The sequence below is a fragment of the Phascolarctos cinereus genome, unplaced genomic scaffold (genome assembly GCF_003287225.1).
Source record: "Phascolarctos cinereus isolate Bilbo 61053 unplaced genomic scaffold, phaCin_HiC Scaffold_1;HRSCAF=81, whole genome shotgun sequence".
Lineage (NCBI taxonomy): Eukaryota > Metazoa > Chordata > Mammalia > Diprotodontia > Phascolarctidae > Phascolarctos > Phascolarctos cinereus.
Window position 1 is genome coordinate 13489973 of NW_027555514.1, and position 21359 is coordinate 13511331.

The following is a 21359-nucleotide window of genomic DNA, read 5'->3' on the forward strand; positions in this document are numbered from 1 at the left end:
TTATTGAGTAAGAGGAGGGGTGATGTAGTCACACCTGCACTTTTGAAAAAAGAATCGCTTGTGAGCTGAGAAAATGGTTTGGAGCAAAAAGTGAAGGGAGGAAGGGAGCAACTACAATAGATTGGAGTGGAGAGGAGTCTATACTGGCATTATTGGAAACATGAAGATGGGGTGAGGGCAGAAAGGCATAGGGCATAGAGAGTAACAAATACAGGCAGAAAAGACATTCCAAGGATCAGTGTTAAGGCTGGAAAGGTAGTCAGTTCCAGTTGAACGCCATGATCAGAATATTGTATTTTATTTGGTAGATAATAAGGAGAATCTACAGGTTTTTAAGTAGAGGAATGATTTGAAAGGAACAGTTCAATGGGAAGATAACTGGGTCAGTAGTTTTGAGGATAAGTTAGAGGAAAAGATAAACATGAGGCAAGATGACTGGAAAAGGTTACTGTAACTTGGACAAGAGGTGAGGGCATGTATAAGCAATATCCAACTGCTTGCCTTCTCAAGAGCAGGGAGCGTTGGGATGGGGACAGAATTTTGAACTCAAAATTTTAAAAATTGAAATTAAAAAAAAATTTAATGAATGTTAATTTTTTATGTAATTAGGAAATAGTTAATGAAGTAAATAAAGTCTATTTTTAAAAAGAGGTGAGGACCTGAGCTAGGCTCATTATAGCATGAATAGAAAGGAAGGGAGATGCAAGAGATTTTAGTGAGGTGGCATCAACAGGAGTTGACAAATGATCATATTTGAGGGTGAGGTAACAGGAAGCGTTTCAGGTAGAGGGTCTAGGTGACTGGGATGATAGTACTGACATAAACAGAAATAAGGAAGTCAGGGGAGGGGGAGTTTTAAGGGGAGTTAATTTCTGAGCTTGATGACTATGAGGGACAAGAGGAATGCCCAGGTGGAGGTATGCAGCAAGCAGAGGGAAATCTAGGATTGGAGTTCAGGGGAAATGTTGGGAGTAGAGCTGTAAGTTTGGGAGTCATCAGCCTTAAGGTGATAATTGATGCCCTGGGAGTGGATCTGAGTACCCAGGGAGAGAGTATATGGAGAGAAGAGAAGGGGCCCAACTGGATAGGCTCAGAGCCAGATTAGGACTCCAGGTTCCTCCTGACTCCACATTTAGTGTACCACACTCTGCAATACGTAATTGGCTTTCAGTAAGTGTTACAGTCTCCCAGGTAGGGATACTGCCTTAGTCCCTTCAGAGCATCTGCAGAATATGCTGGTGTTGGCGTTATGTCAGTAATATAGTGTTTCTATTGTCAAAAGGTAGAAACATGGCTCCAGAGTCTTGAAGAAGCCATGCAGGAAACAGTACGCTGTTATATCACAGATGCTACAGCTGCCTTTGAAGAGAAGCCCAGGGAGCAGTGGATTTTGGATTTCCCAGCCCAAGTTGCACTGACCAGCTCACAAATTTGGTGGACCACCGATGTGGGGATAGCCTTCAGCAGACTGGAAGAAGGATATGAAACAGCCTTAAAGGATTACAATAAAAAGCAGGTATGCCCCTGAACCCCCACACCAATTCCAACTCGTGTTTGTCTAGATGGTACTTGGAGGTCTCAAAGTCTAATCCAGTAGAAAGCAAGCTCATGAAGGTCTTGCCAAGGTAGAAAGACTTTGAGTATGACCTGGTAACAGACCAGGTAAGTGTCTGTCACCCGAGGACCAGCCAAGAAGCTCAACACCAAGTAAGCTGAAGGGAGACACATTTTCCTTTCATTTTAAGTCACAGAGACCATCCACTGCACCACAGAAGGCTTATAGTCTGTGGCAGTAAAGAGAATATCTATGCTAAGGAAATTCCAGCTCCTTTAAATACTGTTGTATTTCATTGTCATAAAATCATAGGTCAGGAGAGACCTTTGAGGGAAACTCACTTAAACTCTTGCTTCTCTGCCAGCCTTTCAACCCATAGGCACTTATTATATACCTATTGTGTGTCTGGGACCTACTGGGTGCTGGGGCTACAGAAATGAAAACTAAATAGTTCTTGCTATCAAGTAGGTTACATTCCATCAAAGGAGTCAGGATGTGCAAATATAAATGAAGCTATTCTATAACTACTCCAGGCAGATGGTATTCTATCCTATAAAGATGGAGGTCATAACATAAAACTCTTTTAATAACAACAACTAGCATTTATTTAGCCCTTCAAGGTTTGTAAAATGCTTTACAAATATTCTCATTTGATCCTCACAACAAACCCTGAGAAAGAGGTGCTTATGATTATCCCAGTTTTATAGATGAGGAAACTGAGGCAGGCAGAGGATAAATGACTTGTCCAGAGTCCCTCAGCTAGTAAGTGTCTGAGACAGGATTTGAACTTGGGTCTTTCTGACTCCAGGCGCAGTGCACTATCTACTACACCATTCAGCTGCCTGATAGTAATAATAATTATTCTTACATCATTATATATAATAATTGTATTATTACACAACATGTAATTATATTATTTTTTTAACTAGACCTATGATTCTATTGGTATAGGTCACAGGGGTTAGGAACCTGCAGCCTGGAGGCCACCTGTGGCCTTCTAGGTCCTTGGGTGTGGCCTTTTGATTGAGTCCAAGTTTTACGGAACAAATCCTTTTATTAAGGGTATTTATCCTGTGAAGTTTGGATTCAGTTAGAGAGCTGCACTTGAGGACCTAGAGGGCCGCATATGGTCTTATTTTCCCAAATAGTCTATATAGTATTGGAATTAATTGTTCTTTAAATGTTTGATAGAATTCACATGTAAATCCATCTGGCACTGGAGATTTTTTCCTAAGGACTTCATCAATGGCTTGTTTAATTTCTTTTTCAGAGATGGGGTTACTTAAGTATTTTACTTCCTCTTCTGTTAATCTGGGCAATTTATGTTTTTGTAAATGTGTATCCATTTCACTAAGATTGTCAAATTTGTTGGCATATAGTTGGGCAAAATAATTCCTAATTATTGCTTGAATTTCCTCTTCCTTGGTGGTAGCTTCACCCTTTTCATTCTTGATACTAGTAATTTGGTTTTCTTCTTTTTTTAAATTAAATTAACCAAAGGTTTATCTATTTTATTGTTTTTTTTCCATAAAACCAGCTCTTAGTTTTATTTATTAGTTCAATAGTTTTCTTAATTTCAATTTTATTAATTTTTCCTTTGGTTTTCAATATTTCTAATTTGGTGTTTAATTGAGGATTTTTAATTTGTTCTTTTTCTAGTTTTTTTAGTTGTATGCCCAATTCATCGATCTCCTCTTTTTCTGTTTTATTTATGTAAGCCTCTAGAGATATAAAACTTCCCCTAAGAACTTCTTTCACTGCATCCCATAAGTTTTGGTATGTTGTCTCATTATTGTCATTCTGTTGAATGAAATTATTGATTATTTCTATGATTTGTTGTTTGACCAAATCATTTTTTAGGATTAGATTATTTAGTTTCCAATTATTTTTTAGTCTATCTTTCCATGTCCTTTATTGCATATAATTTTTATTGCATCATCATCTGAAAAGGATGCATTTAATATTTCTGCCTTTCTGCATTGGATTGTGAGGTTTTTATGCCCTAGTACATGGTCAATTTTTGTGTATGTGCCATGAACCACTGAAAAAAAAAAGTATATTCCTTTCTATCCCCATTCAGTTTTCTCCAGAGGTCTATCATACCTAAGTTTCCTAATGTTCTATTCACCTCCTTAACTTCTTTCTTGTTTATTTTGTAGTTAGATTTATCTAGTTCAGAGAGGGGGAGGTTGAGGTCCCCCACTAGTATAGTTTTGCTGTCTATTTCTTCCTGTAACTCCCTGCACTTCTCCTCTAAGAATTTGGATGCTATACCATATGTGTTTAGTAATGATATTACTTTATTGTCTATGGTGCCTTTTAGCAGGATGTAGTTTCCTTCCTTATCTCTTTTGATAAGATCTATTTTTGCTTTTGCTTTGTCTGAGATCAGGATTGCTACCCCTGCTTTTTTTTTACTTCGGCTGAAGCATAATATATTCTGCTCCAGCCTTTTACCTTTACCATGTATGTGTCACTCTTTTTCAAATGTGTTTCCTATAAACAATATATTGTAGGATTCTGGTTTTTAATCTACTCTGCTATCTGCTTCCATTTTATAGGAGAGTTCATCGCATTGACATTCGCAGTTATGATTACTATCTGTGTCTTTTTCTCCATCCTTTTTCCCTCTGTTTATGCTTTTCTTTCTCCTTCCCCCCCCCAATGTTTTGCTTCACATGTGGTTTTGAGGCCACAGGTTCCTCGCCCTTGTGCTAGGCCTTCCCTACATCTCCTCTGAACCCCAGTCTGTAACATAATATTCTGGATAGTAGGCAAAGTGTCTTTTTTTTTTAAGTTTGTATTCCCCACACCTGGTAGGACATTTCTAATGGGGAAACTCCCTCTGCCAATGCAAACTGGGAGCTGCTTTGTAATCTCTGGTCTTAGAGATTGGCACCTAGAGATGAAGTGATTTGCTCACAGCTCCAGAGTCCAAGGGAGGATTTATCCCCAGGTCTTCCAGCCTCAGGCTGGCTCAGGATCCATTCTGTTGCTCACTCTGAGTCACTGACATTTGCATGGTACTTTTGATTTCTGAAGCCCTTAACCTACACAACTTCACCAAGGCTTTCCCACCAGCCCTGCGTGGTGGGCACTAAAGACTAATAAGAGAGCCAAGTCTCAGGACAGTCACCTGCCCAGCATCACCAACTAGCCAGTATATGTCTGAGGCAGGATTTGAATCTAGGTTCTTATGACCCAAGGCCAGCTTTCTCTACCATATGTGGAGCCAGATGGAACTTTGCTATACCATTATTAATAAACTACAGACTGACTGTTTTGGAAATTAAAATTGCATTCAATTTAAGGAACCTTCATCAAGGGCCTACTCTGCTATCAGCTATGAGCTAAGTTATAGAGGTGGCAAGATGTTGAGAGAATACTCAGTCCCCACTCATGGAGTTGACTGTATAGCAGGCTTATGATGTACATGGATAACTCTACTGCAAAATAGTATTAGGAAAGTTTATGGGGAGGGGTAGGGAATAGATATAGCTGGGGGAAGGATGTTGGTGCCTAAGGAAAATTCAGGAAGACTTCCTGGAGGAGGTTGCATTTTAATTGGATTATAAAAACAGGTAGGATTCAACAAATATGTGGAGGGAGACAGAGGAGCGTTGCTGGCCCAGGAACAACACAGCATGTACAAAGCCTCCAATGTAGGAAAACGTGGCTTTCTAAGAGGCACAGTAAGATGTCCACTTTGGCTGGAATCTAGAGTGTGTCAAGGGCGGTAATATGAGATTAGACTGGAAAAATAGGATGGCTTCAGATGGCCAGAGGGTCTGAAATACCAAGTTAAGGAGTTTGAACTGGACTCAGTAGGTAAAAGGGGGGGAAGGATCAAAGGATTCTGAGCAGAGAAGTACCTAAGGAAGATGAGGCTGGGAGCTCAGCTCTTTTCCTGGTTTAGAAGACTGACCAAAGACACTCTTTCCAGTGGCTCACTCCAGCTTCCTTAAGTGGCCTTGGGCTGGAGGTTTGTTTGTTTTCCCCTTCTTCTCTGAACATTTGAATGAAGTATTTTGTTTAAAAAGTATTCCCTTTGTTAAATAGAGGCTCCCTCTCATTGGATATAGGGACTCATGTAATAGGCTCTTCCTCCTTCTCAGCTACCAACTATTTCAGCCCTTAGTAGAATGCAGATCCCCATCCGCATCTCTGGGTGAAGCCTTCTCTTCTGGCAGTCTGTCAGTAACACCTCTGCCACAGCAGAGACCCTGAAATCAGGACTGCCTCCCCTGCCTGAGACTGGTCTGCTGGGGAGGTGGGAGCCCACAGCTTGATGCCTCCTTCAGTGGAGTTCAGGGAAGGTGGATGTTACCTGCTGTTCGGTTTGAAAAGGGACCAGCTGCTAGAGGGCTTTTCTGATTAGCATCATTCTTACTTATGTTGGGGTTTTTATTTTCTAATGGACTTTTAACCCTTAAAAACAAGCTTAATATTGAAAGTGAGATCAGAGTCAGCCCTTCCTCACCCCGCCCTCCTGCATCCCCCCAGGTCTCTGACATGTGCTGGTAGCACAAGAACTAAGCCAAGAAAATTGTTCTGGGCCTTGTTTGTCCCTGGACTTATGAGGATCCAATTTTAGGAAGAAAAAAACATTCTACCCATTGTGCCAGTGCATACGTATCTCATCAACTTCTCTGAGTTGATGCTGGCCAATGAGTGGGGGTTGGGTCATTTATGTTTTATGCTAGTGGGACTTGACCGTGTTACTGCCCTGCTCAAACGTCTCAGGGGCTCCCTATCGCCTTTAGGAAAAAACACAAAATGTTGAACCCAGCGTTTAAAGCCCTCTCCGATGTCCTTTGTAACCTCAGCACACAGCACAGTGTTTGGCATGCATTAGGCACTTAATAAATATTTATTGACTCACCTTTCCGCCTAGATTTCCTATAGCTTTCCTTCACATGTGTGGTATTCCAGGAAAATTGTTGTGATCTACTATTCTTGGGATTCCTTTTATTCATGGGTTGGATGAACTCACATTTATTGATTCCATTCCTCATACAAAACTTCCATTTCCCACCTCCATGTCGGGGGATGCACTGCCCACCTCACCTATACCGCATGGACTCTAGTTTCCTTTAGAGCACAGTTCAGCTGCCTACATCTCCAAAAGGTTTTTCCCAGTCCCCTAATAGTTAAAAGTCTCTCCCTTTTAAAGTTGTTTAGCATATTTTCTTTCCTTTGTATTGAGATATATACATATCTGTATACATATTGTATTTCCCAGGAGAATGTGGGCTCTTTGTTTTTTATTTTTTATTTTTTGCGGGTAGGCAATGGGGTTCAGTGACTTGCCCAGGGTCACACAGCTAGTAAGTTTTATGTGTCTGAGGCCGGATTTGAACTCAGGTCCTCCTGAATCCAGGGCCAGTGCTCTATCCACTGCACCACTTAGCTGAATGTAGGGCTCTTCCAAAGCAGAGACTACTTTATTTTCTTCCTATCTATCTCCAGCACCAAGGACAGTGCCTTGTACTTTATTGAAATTGAAGGTCTTCTACCACTGTCCAGGTCTTCACATCCTTTGCTTCAATGTTTGTGGTTTCTTGTGTGATTGTGGGCTTTGGATATGGGCAGATAGACTCAACTGTACCTATTCTCACACAAGAAGGTTTGTATTTGTACAACATGCTTGGTAGGACCCAACATGATAGAATTCACAGGGACCTATCAAACATCGTGGGCATCATGAGGCAGTGGAAAGAAGACCCAAAGGGGTAGAAGTCAGGAGATCTGGGTTCTAGTGAATCAATATAACAATAATTAAGTGCCTACTGTGTGCTGGGCACTGAGCTCCCCCCTGCTGCTAGGTATCTGTGTGACTTGATGCACATCACTTCCCTTCCCAGGCCTTCTGGGGTGGAGGAGTAGAGCTGTATTAAATCATCTCTAAGTGACTGCCCAGTTCTGACTTTCTCTGGTCCACCCTAGCCAAAGGAGAACCTTCCTCCCTAAACTGATACTTCTCTGTTTCAACTCTCCTATGTGGTTTTCCTCATTTTAAATATTCAATTGTGTATATATGTATATGTATATGTATATGTATATGTATATGTATATGTATATGTATATGTATATGTATATGTATATGTATATGTATATGTGTGCACGTTTGTGTGTTTGTGTAAATTGTCCATGTGTCTGCACACTCAGTCGGACTACATCTGGAGCAAAGTGTTCTGTCCTGGGTTCCCCCTTTGAGGAAAGATATTAACAAGCTAGAGGACAGGCAGGCTGGCCAAGGGTCTTGAGTTTGTACCAAATAGGGATTGGCTGAAGGACCTGGAGATGTTCTGCTTAGTCTGGAAAAGGTCGCAGAGTGGAGGGGCCCACTAGCTCTGTCTAAGTATCTGAAGGGCTGTTGTGGGGAAGAAGGGGGAGTGGGAGGTTCAGAGAGACAGGTTCCAGCTTACTATGAGGAGAAGCTTCCTAAGAGTTTGAGGTTATCCACAGTATTGTGGGCAGCTGAGGGAGGCAGGAACTTTACAGTCACTGGCTTCTAGCAAAAGGTAGACAGAAGGCCACTTGCCAGGGATGCTGTAGAGAGGATGCTTGTTTAGGGAATAAGAAACCTTCTCTCTTGTTCTAGAGCCTCTCTTGATTATGAGAATAGAATATCATAGGTTCCCTGAGGGTACGAGCTGTGCTTCTCTCTTCTTTGTAGCCCCAGTACTGAGCACAGTGACTTGTTCAGGTTTCAGGGTGCTTAAGAAATGCGCTTGTTGGATTGGGTTAGGTTGAATGAATGGGCCATCTCAGAAATTCAAAGTTCAAAGAGACCTCAGTGGATATCTTGTTGTGTAGCTGTTTTTCCCCTAGTTGTGTCCATCTCTTCATGTCCCCATTTGGGGGTTTGTTGGCAGAGATATTGGAGGGGTTTGCCATTTCCTTCTCCAGATCATTTTACGGTTGAGGAAACTGAGGCAAACAGGGTTAAGTGACTTGCACAGGGTCACACAGCTAGTATCTGAGGCAGATTTTAACTCAAGAAGATGCGTCTTTCTGACTCCACATAGTGCCTGGCACTATCCACTGTGTCACCCAGCTGCCCCAATGGATGTCTAACCATTCCTGACTAAATCCTCTCTGCAATATTTCCCACAAAGGGGCCATCCATCCTCTACTTGAAGCCCAGCAATGAGTACCCACCACCTCTTAAGACAAGCCATGTCACTTCTGGGTAGCACTTGTGAAGTTTGGCCTGGAACTGAGACTCAAGTTGTCTTTCTCCAACTCCCACCTATAGTCCCCAGTTCTGTTTGCTGGGCCAAGCACCTGGGCTAGTGCATTGACTTCCAGATCCCTGCCCCCCAGCCCTCACCTTCATCTGCCATGAGCCCCAAAGATGCTTTCACTCACTAGCCCTCTCCCTCATTGAGTACCTCCCTATGGTACATACATTAGCCTTGTGCCCTGCTGATTTCATGAGGGCTTTTGTGCAACATGTAAGAAGTACTGCAGGAATTCTTGGTGCCCAGATAAGGATCACTTGGGGTGAGGAAAGTTTAAGAGCCACTGGTCTTTCTGATGGAGTAAACTCTGCCAGGCTTAAATATCTACATTGGGATCCATTTCAAGACTAAATAGTTTAGAAATGAGAGAGTGACCAGGTATTGGTTCATGGTCTTATGCCAATTTGTAAGCCATAGGACCTCAGAATTGAGATTTAAGAACTGAGCCCCAAAGGATGAAGTGATTTCCCCAAATCACACAGATAAGACAAGAGCAATGCTAGGTCTCTAACTTGAGGCAGCTAGATGGTGCAGTGCTGATCTGAGAGTCAGGAAGACTCCTTTTCCTGAGTTCAGATCTGGCCTCGGACACTTATTAGCTGTGTGATACTGGGCAAGTCACTCAGCCCTGTTTGCTTCAATTTCCTCATCTGTAAAATGAGCTGGAGAAGGAAATAGGAAACCCTACTCTAGTATCTTTGCCAAGAAAACCCCAAATGGGGTCATGAAGAGTTGGACACAACTTAAAAACAACTGAATAGGAATAATAGGTCTCTAATCCAGAGGCAGTAATCTGGGTTCAAGTCCTGCTTCTGACATCTGCCTGGATGACTGTAGGAAAGTCACTTAAATTCCCTGAGCCTTCATTTCCTTATCTGCAGAATGAGAGGAGGAATAGGTGGCCTCTACAATCCTTTTGGGCTCTAGATCTGTGACCCCATGTCTACAGATGCACTGCACTGTCCATTGCGCCATATTGCCTCTGGTCAACCACATTCCTGAGGTATACATTCAAATCTCACAAATTCCATGTGAAAATAGTAGGAGAGTATGACAAAAGAGAAGCCATTTTACCATCTTCTTTTCGGTTGTGTCCACTTGTGGTCTCTATCATGTAATAGTCTTATGATCTACTTGGAAGCAGGAGGTCCTGAAGCTTTGGTACCTAGCTCTTCCATTAGGAAGAGATAATATGCTTAAGATTTTTCTAAAAGTAAAATTATTTATTTTAACGTCAGTTTTTCTCCTTTTAAGTTTCAAATTTTCTCTCTCCCTCCTGTTCCTCCCTCACCCATTGAGAAGGCAAGAAATGTAATATCAATCATACACGCGAAATAATATGAAACATATTTCCATATTAGCCACGTTGCAAAAAAGGGAAGAGAAATAAAGTGAGAAGATTATATTTCGATCTTCACTCAGACTCCTTCAATTCTTTCTCTGGAGGCAGATAGCATTCTTCATCATAAGTCCTTTGGTATTGTCTTGGATTACTGTATTGCTAAGAATAGCCCAGTCATTCATAGGTGTTCGTCACACAATATTGCTATTACTTTGTATAATGTTCTTCTGTTTTTGCTCACTTCACTGTGCATCATTTCACATAAGTCTTCCCAGGTTTTTCTGAAACTATCTTGCTCATCATTTCTTGTAGTACAGTAATATTCTATTACACATATACCACAACTTGTCCAGCCATTCCCCAATTGACAGGCATCCCCTCAATTTCCAATTCTTTGCCACCACAAAAAAAGAGCTACTATATTTTTTTTACATGTAGGTGTGTTTCCTTTTGTTTTGTCATCCTTGTGATAAAGACCTAATAATGGTATTTCTGGGTCAAAGGGTATGCACAGTTTTAGAGCTCTTTAGGCATGGTTCAAAATTGTTCTCCAGACTGGTTCAATCAGTTAACAACTCCACCAACAGTGCATTAGTGTCCCAGTTTTTCCACATCTCCTCCAACATTTCTCATTTTCCTTTCTATCATGTTAGTCAATCTGATAGATATGAGGTAGTCCAACCTAAGAATTGTTTTGATTTGCATTTCTCTAATCAGTAATGACGTAGAGCAGGTTTTTTTTTAATGTGACTATAGAAAGCTTCTGAAAATTGCCTGTTCATATCCTTTGGCCATTTATCATTTGGGAAATGACTCATTTTTTTTTTATAAATTTGACTCAATTACTTATATCTTTGAGAAATGAGGCCCTTATCAGAGAAACTTGTTATAAATTTTTCCCCTAGTTTCCTGCTTTCCTTCTGATCTTGACTGCATTAGTTTTATTTGTGCAAAAAAAAATTAATGTAATATAATCAGAATTATTCATTTTATATCCCATAATGCTCCATTTCTCTGCTCATAAATTATTCCCTTATCCATAAATCTGACAAGTAAACTTGTCCATGTTCCCCTAATTTGTTTATGTCACCCATTATGTCTAAATCATATGCCCATGTTGACCTTCTCTTGGTATATAATGTGAGGTATTGATCTACACTTGTTTCTCCCAAACTGCTTCCCATTTTCCCCAGAAATTTTTGTCTAATAGTGATTTCTTACCCCTAAAGCTTTGATCTTTGGGTTTAACTAACACTAGACAACTATGGTCATTTACTACTGTATGTGGTGTGCCTAATCTATTCCACTGATCCACCATTCTATTTCCTAGCCAGTACCAGATTGGTTTTGTTTTGTTTTGTTTTGTTTTAATGATTACCATTTTGTAATATACTTTGAAATTTGGTACTGCTAGGCTGCCTTCCTTCACATTTTAAAAATTGATTGCCTGGACATTTTTTTACCTTTTGTTCTTCCTGATGAATATTGTTATTCTTTTTTTAGCTTCATAAAATATTTTTGATAGTTTGAGTGGTATGGCACTGAACAAGTAAATTAATTTAGGTAGAATTGTCATTTTTATTATATTGGCTCAACCTACCCATGAGCAATTAGTATTTCTCCAGTTGTTTAGATCAGTCCTCATTTGTATGAAAAGTGTTTTATAATTACGTTCATATATTTCCTAGCTTTGCCTTCTTAGATAGACTCCCAAGTAGTTTATATTGTCTGCAGTTGTTTTAAATGGAATTTCTCTTTCTATCTCTTGCTGCTGGGTTTTGTTGGTAGTATATAGAAATGTTGATGATTTAAATGGGTTTATTTTATATCCTGCAACTTTGCTAAACCTGTTAATTAGTTTAATCAGTCTTTAGTTTATTTTCTAAGGTTCTCTAAGTATACCATCATATTGTCTGCAAAGAGTGATAGGTTTGTTTCCTCATTGCAGATACTAATTCCTTCACTTTCTTTTTCTTCTCTTAATGCTATTAGCTAGCATTTTTAATACAATATTGAACAATAGTGGTAATAATGGAAATCCTTGTTTCACCCCTAATCTTATTGGGTGGGTTTCTAGCTTTATCCCCATGGCAGATAATGCTTGCTGATGGTTTTAGATATATACTACTTATCATTTTAAGGAAAACTGCCTTTATTCCTATGCTTTCTAGTATTTTTAATAGGAATGGATATTGTATTTTGTTTAGAAGCTTTTTCTGCATCTATTGAGATAATCATATGATTTTTGTTGTTTTTGTTGATAATATTGTCAATTATGCTGATAATTTTCCTAATATTGAACCAGCCCTACATTCCTGGAATAAAACCCACCTAGTCCTAGCATCTTTGTAATATGTTGCTATAATCTCTTTGCTAGAATTTTATTTAAAGCTTTTACATTAATATTCATTGGAGAAACTGTTCTCTAGTTTTCTTTTTTTGTTTTTACTCTTCCTGGTTTAGGTAATCAGAACCATATTTGTGTCAGAAAATGAATTTGTTAGGATTCTTTCTTTGCCTATTTCCCCCAAATAGTTTATATAGTATTGAAAATAATTATTCTTTGATTGTTTGATAGAATTCACTTGTGAATCCATCTGGTCCTGGGGATTTTTTCTTAAGCAGTTCATTTATGACTTCTTCAATTTCTTTTACTCAGGGTTATTTGAGTATTCTGTTTCTTCTGTTAATCTGGGCAATTTATGTTTTTGTAAGTAGTCATGCATTTAACTTAGATTGTCAGATTTACTGGCATATAATTGGACAACATAGCTCCTTTAATTTCTTGTTCATTATTGGTGAATTCACCCCTTTCATTTTTGATATTGGTAACTTGGTTTTATTCTTTCTTTTAAAAAAATAGAAATCAATCAATAGTTTATCTCTTTTATTAGGATTTTTTCCATTTCACAAAATTAGCTCTTAGTTTTTTGTGGCTTTTGTATTTTCAATGTTGTCAATCTCTCCTTTGATTTTCAGGGTTTCTATTTTGGTGTTTTAATTGGGAATTTATTTTTTTTCCTATTTTTTTTTTTAGTGGCATGCCCAATTCATTAATCTGTGCTTTCTTTCTTACATTGATATTTAGAGATTTAAATTTCAGAGATTTTAAAGACATGAGTTTTTCCCTTAAGTGTTGCTTTGGCCACATCCTACAAATGTCAGTATGTTGTTTCATTATTGTCATCCTCTTTAATGAAATTACTGATTGTTTCTATGATTTGTTCTTTGACTCACTCATTTTTTAGGATTAGATTATGTAGCTTCCAATTAATATTTAATGTGTGCTTTCACAGCCTTTTATTGAATGTAATTTTTATTGCATTATGATTTGAAATGCTTTTGATATTTCTACTTTTCTGCATTTATTTATAAGTTTAACACATGGTCAATTTTTGTGCTGATAAAAAGCTATTCTCCTTTCTCTTCCAATTCAATTTTCTCCAGAGGTCTAGTAGTATATCTAACTTTTCTAAGATTCCATTCATCCCCTTAACTTCATTCTTTTTTATTTTGTGGTTAGATTTATCTAGTTCTGAGAGGGGAAAGTTGAGGTCTCTCTCTAGTATAGTTTTATTATGTATTTCCTCTTGTAACTCATTTAAACTTTTCCTTTAAGAATTTGGGTGCTATGCCATTTTGGTGTATATATGTTCAGTATTGATACTACTTTGTCTATGGTACCTTTTAGCAAAATGCTGGGGGGTTTTTTGTTGTTGTTTTTTTTTTTTGCAATTGGGGTTAAGTGACTTACCCAGGGTCACACAGCTAGTAAGTGTCAAGTGTTTGGTCTGAGGCCGAATTTGAACTCAGGTCCTCCTGACTTCAGGGCTGGTTCTGTATCCACTGCACCACCTAGCTGCCCTCAAAATGTTGTTTTCTTTATTATCCTTTTAGTTAGGTCAATTTTTGCTTTTACTTTGTTTGAGTTCATGATGGCTATGCCTGTCTTTTTTACTTGAGCTGAAGTGTAATAGGTTTTGCTCCAATCTCTTTTTTTTTTTTTTTGAGTTAGGCAATGTGATTAAGTGACTTGCCACACAGCTAGTAAATGTTATATGCCTGAGGCTGGATTTGAACTCCAGTCCTCTTGAATCGAGGACCGGTACTCTATCAACCATACCATCTCGCTGCCCCCAGTCCCTTATTTTAACTCTGTGTGGTGTCCCTGTATATCAAGTGTGTTTCTTATAAATAACATATTGTTGGATTCTGGTTTCTAATCCATTATGCTATCTGCTTCTGTTTTATAAGTGAGTTTATCTCATTTACATTCACAGTTATGATTCTAACTGTGTCTTTCCTTCCTTGTTATGTATTCTGTTATCCTTCTCTTCCTCACTTTTACCCATTTAGTCCATTTTGCTTCTCCCTTAATTTTTCCTATCTTATATTACAATCCCCTTCCCACTTCTCTGTTGGGTAAGAAATATTTCTATACCCAACTGATTGCATATGTCATTATTCCAAGAAAGCCGAGCTCAAAGCATTGTCTGCCGCCACCCCCCATTTCTCTTTCCACTGTAAAAGCTCTTCTTTGTGCACCTTTTATGTGACACAATTTTCCCCATTCTTCCTCTCCTTTCCCCCTTCTCTCATTTCATTCCTCTTTCTTATCCCTGAATTTTTAAAAATTATCCCACAATATTCAACTCACACCCATGCCCTCTGTTTATGTTTACTCCTTCTAACTGCCCTAATAATGATAAAGATCTTGGGAGTCAAAAGTGTCATTTTCCCATATAGGAATGTAAACAGTTTGACCACATTTAGTCCCTTATGATTTCTCTTTCACGTTTATCTTTTTATATTTCTTTTGAGTTTTGTGTTTGAATGTCAAATTTTCTATTCAGCTCTGCTCTTTTCATCAGGAATGCTTGAAAGTCCTCTATTTCATTAAACATCCACTTTTCCTCTTAAGTATTATATTCAGTTTTGCTGGGTAGGTTATTCTTGGTTGAAATCCTAGCTCCTTTGCTTTCTGGAATATCATATTCCAAATCCTCTCTTCCTTTAATGTGGCAGCTGCTAAATCTTGTGTGATCCCTATCATTCAGATTTTCCCAATAGTCATCATTTTTATTTTTTGACAGAATCAATTATTCTTATAGTCTATTAATAACATACCACAGTCCCACATATATCATCAGCATTTCTATGTATATCACCAATAAATCCCTGCAAGAAGAGATAGTAAGAGATATTTCATTTAAAATAACCATGCACAATATAAAATACCTGAGAATATACCTGCTAAGACAAATCCAAGATCTTTATGAACATAATTATAAAGCAAATAAAGTCAGATTTAAATAATTGAAGAAATATCAATTATTCATGGGTAGATTAAGCCAATATAATAAAAATGACAATTCTACCTAAACTAATCTATGCAATCAGTGCCATCCCAATTAAATTACCAAAAATTAATTTATTGAGCTAGAGAAAAATAATAAAATTTATTTGGAAGAATAAAAGGTCAAGAATATCAAAAGAAAATTAGTTTTAAAAATGTAAAAGAAGGAGGTTTAGCAGTGATCTTAAACTGTGTTATGAGGTGATAATTATCAAAACTATTTGCTACTGGTTAAGATATAGAAAGGTGAATCAGTAGGATAGAGTAGTTATGCAATGTACAGTAAATGATTATAGTAACCTTATGTTTGATAAAGGTAAAGACCTAAGTTTTGGGGATAAGAGCTCATTATTTGATAAAAATTGCTGGGAAAACTGGAAAGCAGTCTGGCAGAAACCAGTTATAGATCAATATCTTACACTGTTTACCAAGATAAGGTCAAAATGGATACATGACCTAGACATAAAGGGCAATGTCATAAGTAAATTAGAAGATTATGAAACATATTACCTATCATATTGATAGTAGAAAAATTTATGAATACACGAAAGAGAGAGAGCATTGTGGGATATAAAATAGGTACTTTTTAATACATTAAATTAAAGAGGTTTTGTACAAATAAAACCAATGTAGCCAAGATTAGAAGGAAAGCAAAAACATTGGGAAAACATTTTTTATAGATAATTTCTTGAATAAAGGCCTCATATCTCAAATATGTAGAGAACTATGTCAAATTTATAAGAATGAGCCTTTCCTCAATTGATAAGTGGTCAGAGGATATGGACAGGCAGTTTTGGCAGGAAGAAATCAAAGCTATATGTAGTTATATGGAAAAATGCTCTAAATGATTATTGGTTAAAGAAATGCAAAATAAAACAGCTTTGAGGTACTATCTCACTCCTATCAAATTGATTTAAATGATAGAAGGGGGAAATTACAAATGTTGGAGGGGGTGTGGGAAAATTGGGACACTAATACACTATTGGTAGAATTGTGAATTGATCCAACCATTTTGGAGAGCAATTTGGAGTTATGCCCCAAAAGTTATAAACCAGTTATAAAGTTAACCCAACAATGCACCATTAGGTCTGTTTCCCAAGGTGATCAGGGAAGAAGGAGAAGGACCTGACTATATGTTCTGAACTATTTATAGCAGCTCTCTTTGTGCTGGCAAAGAACGGGAAAGTGAGGGCATGCCCATGGTTCGGGGAATGGCTAAACAAGTTGTAATATATGATTGTGATGGAATACTGCTGTGCTGGAAGAAATGATGGGCTGACTGATTTTAGAAAAACGTGGAGTGACTTGCCTGAAATAATGCAGAATGAAACAAGGAAAATCAAGAAAATGTTCTATACAGTAACCACAGTATTGTTCAAAGAGTCAGTGTGAATGACTAAGCTATTCTAAGTAATAAGAACATTGAAATCATCTATGAAGGACTCATGAAGGAAGATGCTCTCTACCTCCAGAAAAAGAACTGATGCATGGAAGTATGTATTGTATGGTTCCACATTTGTCTATATCAAATATCGGTCCTCTCTAACATGGGGCTGGGAAGAAGAAAACACAGAACTCAAAATGTAATTTTTAAAAAAATAGAATTAAATAAATGAATGAAGTACCATAGAATGAATGCTTCCTCAGGCATGGCAGAAGGAAGGCTAAATATATTTATGTGAAGCCTGAGTTTGATGCCCATGTCTAACATTTACTGTTTTTTTTTATTTCAGACAAGCTGTGTTACATCTCTGAGACTCAGTTTCCTCATATATAACATGGGAATAATAATAGTACCACCCCACAGGATTATTGTGAGGATCAAGTAGGAAATATAAATAAAGCAAGTTACAAAGCTTAGGATATCATAGAAACGTCACATGGAATTCCTATTATTAATCTTTTTTGGTTTCATCCAAGAGGGTGACTCAGCTCAAGTTGAGCATCATCCTTTCTTTCTTTTCTTTTCACTTTCACTCTTTTCTGTTTTGTCCTCTTAAGTGATTTCCTGTAGTAAACTGGGGTACATGAATCATCTGCCAGAGAGACAGGGCAGATGGAGCTGGTCAAATGGTTGTATTGAATAGAATTCTTTTTATCTGTTGAGGTCTCTCAACTGAATGCACTGATTGCCCTGCTGCTGGGTGAGCTCACCCCAGGAGATCGGCAGAAGATCATGACCATCTGTACCATTGATGTCCATGCCCGGGATGTTGTGGCCAAGCTGGTTTCTCAGAAGGTAATTATGTTCAAGGGCTTTTGGGGTCTAGATGTGTCCTGGGTACATTTCACAGAGTACTTGTCTCCTTTCAAAATAGTTCAATAATGACTCAAAAAACATTGAGTCAGCCTCTGATTTCCAGGAGGTGTAAGTGTGAAGATCTTAGCTGCCCTGAGATGTTTGCTCTGATATTTGGGTTTGCAAAATTGTAATCGTCTGTGGAGTTTTCCTATTCAGAGTACATTTTTAATGTTCTCCATTCTCTTTACTCATGAATTGCCAGAAAAAGGGAAAAAAAAACATCTGGAACCCAAAGAGGCCATCTCATCAATTGATTTGCCCTTGGGGGTAGTGTCACAAGATCTCCTTGGACCTCATTCCAAGATACACATTTATGTCAGACCTGGAAAGAACCTCAGCATCCATTCAGTTCAACCAGCCAGGATCTCTTCTCCAATATAGCTATTGGCCACCTAGCTTTGGTTGAAGATCTCAGCTGAGGAAGAGCTCACCACTTCCAAAGAAGCTCATTCCATTTTTCTGTAGCTCTAATTGTGAAGAAGTTTTCCTTACATTGAGGACAAACATCCCAATAATTAGAGGTTGCCAAATGTGTTTAACCACAAACTCTTTTACTTTTTTTGTACGGGCTTGTGATTTCAAGGAAATGGGGAACTCCCAGGGTGGAAACCTTCCCCCAAAGCAAATTGGCACCTGTGTTCTAGTCTTAAGGAGTCTCTGGAGGCACTGAGAAGTTCAGTCACTTGCCTGGAGTCACACAGCCAATATGAGTCAGAGGCAAGACTTGAACGCAAGGCTTCCTGGCTCCAAGGCCAGTCCTTAACCCATTGTGCTACTCTGCTTCTCATTAACCACTCTAACATCAGTAACTTCTTCTCTTTGGCTCATTTCGGTCTTCCTCAGGGCAATCAATATCCCAAACTCACCGTGTCCAGAAGGAAATTCATCATCTCTTTTTCTGAAATCTTTTTGTCCTCCAGAGTTCTTGATTTCTACTGGGGATACCACCATCCTTCCAGATACCTAGTTTGCAACCTTAGAGGCATTCGAGACTCTTTCTTTACACTGCCTCCATCCAATCAGTTACCACTTTTTTTTTAAATTCTAATTCTTAGAGCCCTTAGGGACTTATACCATCCCCTAGTCCCTACCTCATGTTCCCTCCTTACCTCTACCTCAAAGAATTTCTATTTTCTCATCATGGCCTCCATGCAGGCCCTCAATCCATGGGGCAGCTCATCAACCATCACGTCATAGCAGACCATCTTCATGAGCTGCTGTGGGCAAAAATTTCTACCATCCTGTTGGCACACCTCAGATGTTAAGCCTGTGTGCATACAACTGGGCTGGGCTTTGGATAATAAGCAGAAAGACAATAGCCAGGGCTGCTGGAGCAACAGCCAGGCTTTTCCAAGTGTGATTGTACAGCAGGCCACATCCTGACAGTCATGTGTTGGGAGTGTGCAGAGAATAAATGATCTCATTGTGCTTTTTGTTGGCTGACTGTAAAAAAGCATTGGATTCAGTAGAGCAAAGTACCACCCTAAGGGACTTATCCAACAGGGTGAATCCCATGCATATGTTAAAATCATCTAAGAGCCTTGATATCTGATACAGCAGATACGATGTTGTTCAGACCCCTGGTTGTCAAACGTGCTGGCCACTGGTGTTAAGAGTGTCTAGTGCAGCCCAAACCAAAAAAGCGTCCTTTGTGGGTGGTGAGGTCCTTCAGAGGGTCTCATAGGTTTGGAGATGGGTTCATGAGGATTTCAGCAAGCCCCAGAGTGCTGCAGAGCCTTGTGAGTAAGTTCCATGTTTAATCAGAAGAGATTTGCCTTCCAACCAATTCACTCTGGAAAAACAAAGAGGAGGAAGAAGACCTGATGTTCAGGTTATGACTTGCAAGTAGATGGGGAGCCCGTAAAGCTGGTTGGCTAGTTTGTACATCTTAGAGGATTGAATAGGAGGAAGAGAGAAGGTTGAATTTGTTCCATGAGACTGTACCACATTTTCCGTGATTTCTCCCTGAAACAAAAGGGTGTCTATTTTAACCACAAATGTTATTCTAGGGATGCTCTCTTGCTGTAAATGATGGAATATGGGCTGTCTTCATGTCTAGGGAATTCCCAGATGAAGAAACTCCCTCCATCAATGCAAGTCAGCATAGCAGGCCACAAAAAATGCTGCAGCTTATGACCAGCAATGATTTATGTGGGCCCTGAAAGGAAGGCAACCCACTCATGCTGCAGAATGGAGCAGTCACAGGACAGCCTGCGTGTACCATGAGGACTGGGGAAAGCTCCTGAGTGGTCATTGGCTCTCTGCAGAGTACATAGGAAACTGTGGACAAGTCGCCTCAGGCCATTTGCACCAATGGAAAAAGTGCCTATTCCAGAAACCTAGACCCCTAGATACCCAAGCCCTAACTGCCCTTACATACACAATAACTGTGGATGCTGCTTGCTTCCTTTTTATGGGATAAATGAGCAAATGATTTCATGAAAAGCATTTATTAAGCACCTACTATTTTCCAGGTGTGAGATGCTCTTGATTTTTTGTGTATGTGCTGCCTCCAGACTTGTAATTGTATTGTGTTGGCATAGAGAGGTTCTAATGAGGAACCTCTTTCTATTAATGCATTGAATGATGTGCCCGTCATCACCCAGCTGGCGTGTCAGGGGCACGACTCGGAGTAGCTCCTTCCTAGCTTGAGGCCAGTCCTCCAGCCACCATGCTACACCCACTCTCCCTTTACAGAGAGCAGTGAAATTGCCAAGTGGATGATCTGCAGGTTTCTTCCTTCCCTATTTTAAAATATGGCCTCAGTCCTGAGACTTTACCGACCTAGGAAGCCCTCATAGTTTTTTTTTTCATTCTCTCAAGTAATAATAGGCCATAACTCTGGTGAGTGAGGTCAAGCAGCTTCTGAAAGGTGCCAGAACCCAAGGTATCTGTTCATAAAAAGAGAGACGGCCAAAATCTTTCTAATCAGTTATTTTAATCCATTTTAATAAAGAATGAAGCTCTCTAGCCAAGGCAGCATTAGGCTCATTTTAAGGTCTAATGAATGGTGTTGGGTTGTATGGCTCTTTCCCACTGAGTCTGCTGCCTTGAGTACACAGGAATGTTAGACCTCCCAGGACTCTTAATCCAGGGCCATGACGAACTGTAACCTCAACTGAGCCCATCTGGCTTCAGGTCCCCCAGAAAAGCTTTTCACAATGGTCAAATTGCTTGAGGGTCATCAGAGGAAGATGGGAGACATTGCCTGAACAAATGGATGATGAGTGCTGGAATTAAAAGTGCTATTAAAATAAAGGCTTCCCCCTGCATGCTTAGCTCTCTGTAGGAATGGGGAAAGATTTGGACATGAGAATTCATCAGCACTGGGACCTCCCGGTTGAGAACACTGTCTGTACCAACGTAAGGGGGTGATCTCACCTTCATCACAAGGTCTTTCTTGGTTCCCTTAATGCTGGTTGCCTTCTCTCCAAGATTACTTCCCATTTATGGTGTGCATATCTTGTACGTAAACAGTTGTTTTGCACATTGTCTCCTTCATTATGATGCGCGCTCCTGGAGGAGAAGGACTGCATTTGCCTTTCTTTGCGGTCTCA

The 21359-nt window shown here is 39.3% G+C and overlaps 1 protein-coding gene across 1 annotated transcript in view; it reads left to right on the forward strand.

Annotated features, from left to right (window-relative positions):
- DNAH11 (dynein axonemal heavy chain 11) overlaps positions 1 to 21359 on the forward strand; it is a 320191-nt gene that overhangs the window by 112423 nt on the left and 186409 nt on the right. Inside the window, exons 30-31 of the mRNA XM_078150757.1 lie at positions 1283 to 1516; positions 17608 to 17739. Of these exons, the coding sequence (XP_078006883.1) occupies positions 1283 to 1516; positions 17608 to 17739 (366 nt within the window). The remainder of the gene's footprint in view (positions 1 to 1282; positions 1517 to 17607; positions 17740 to 21359) is intronic.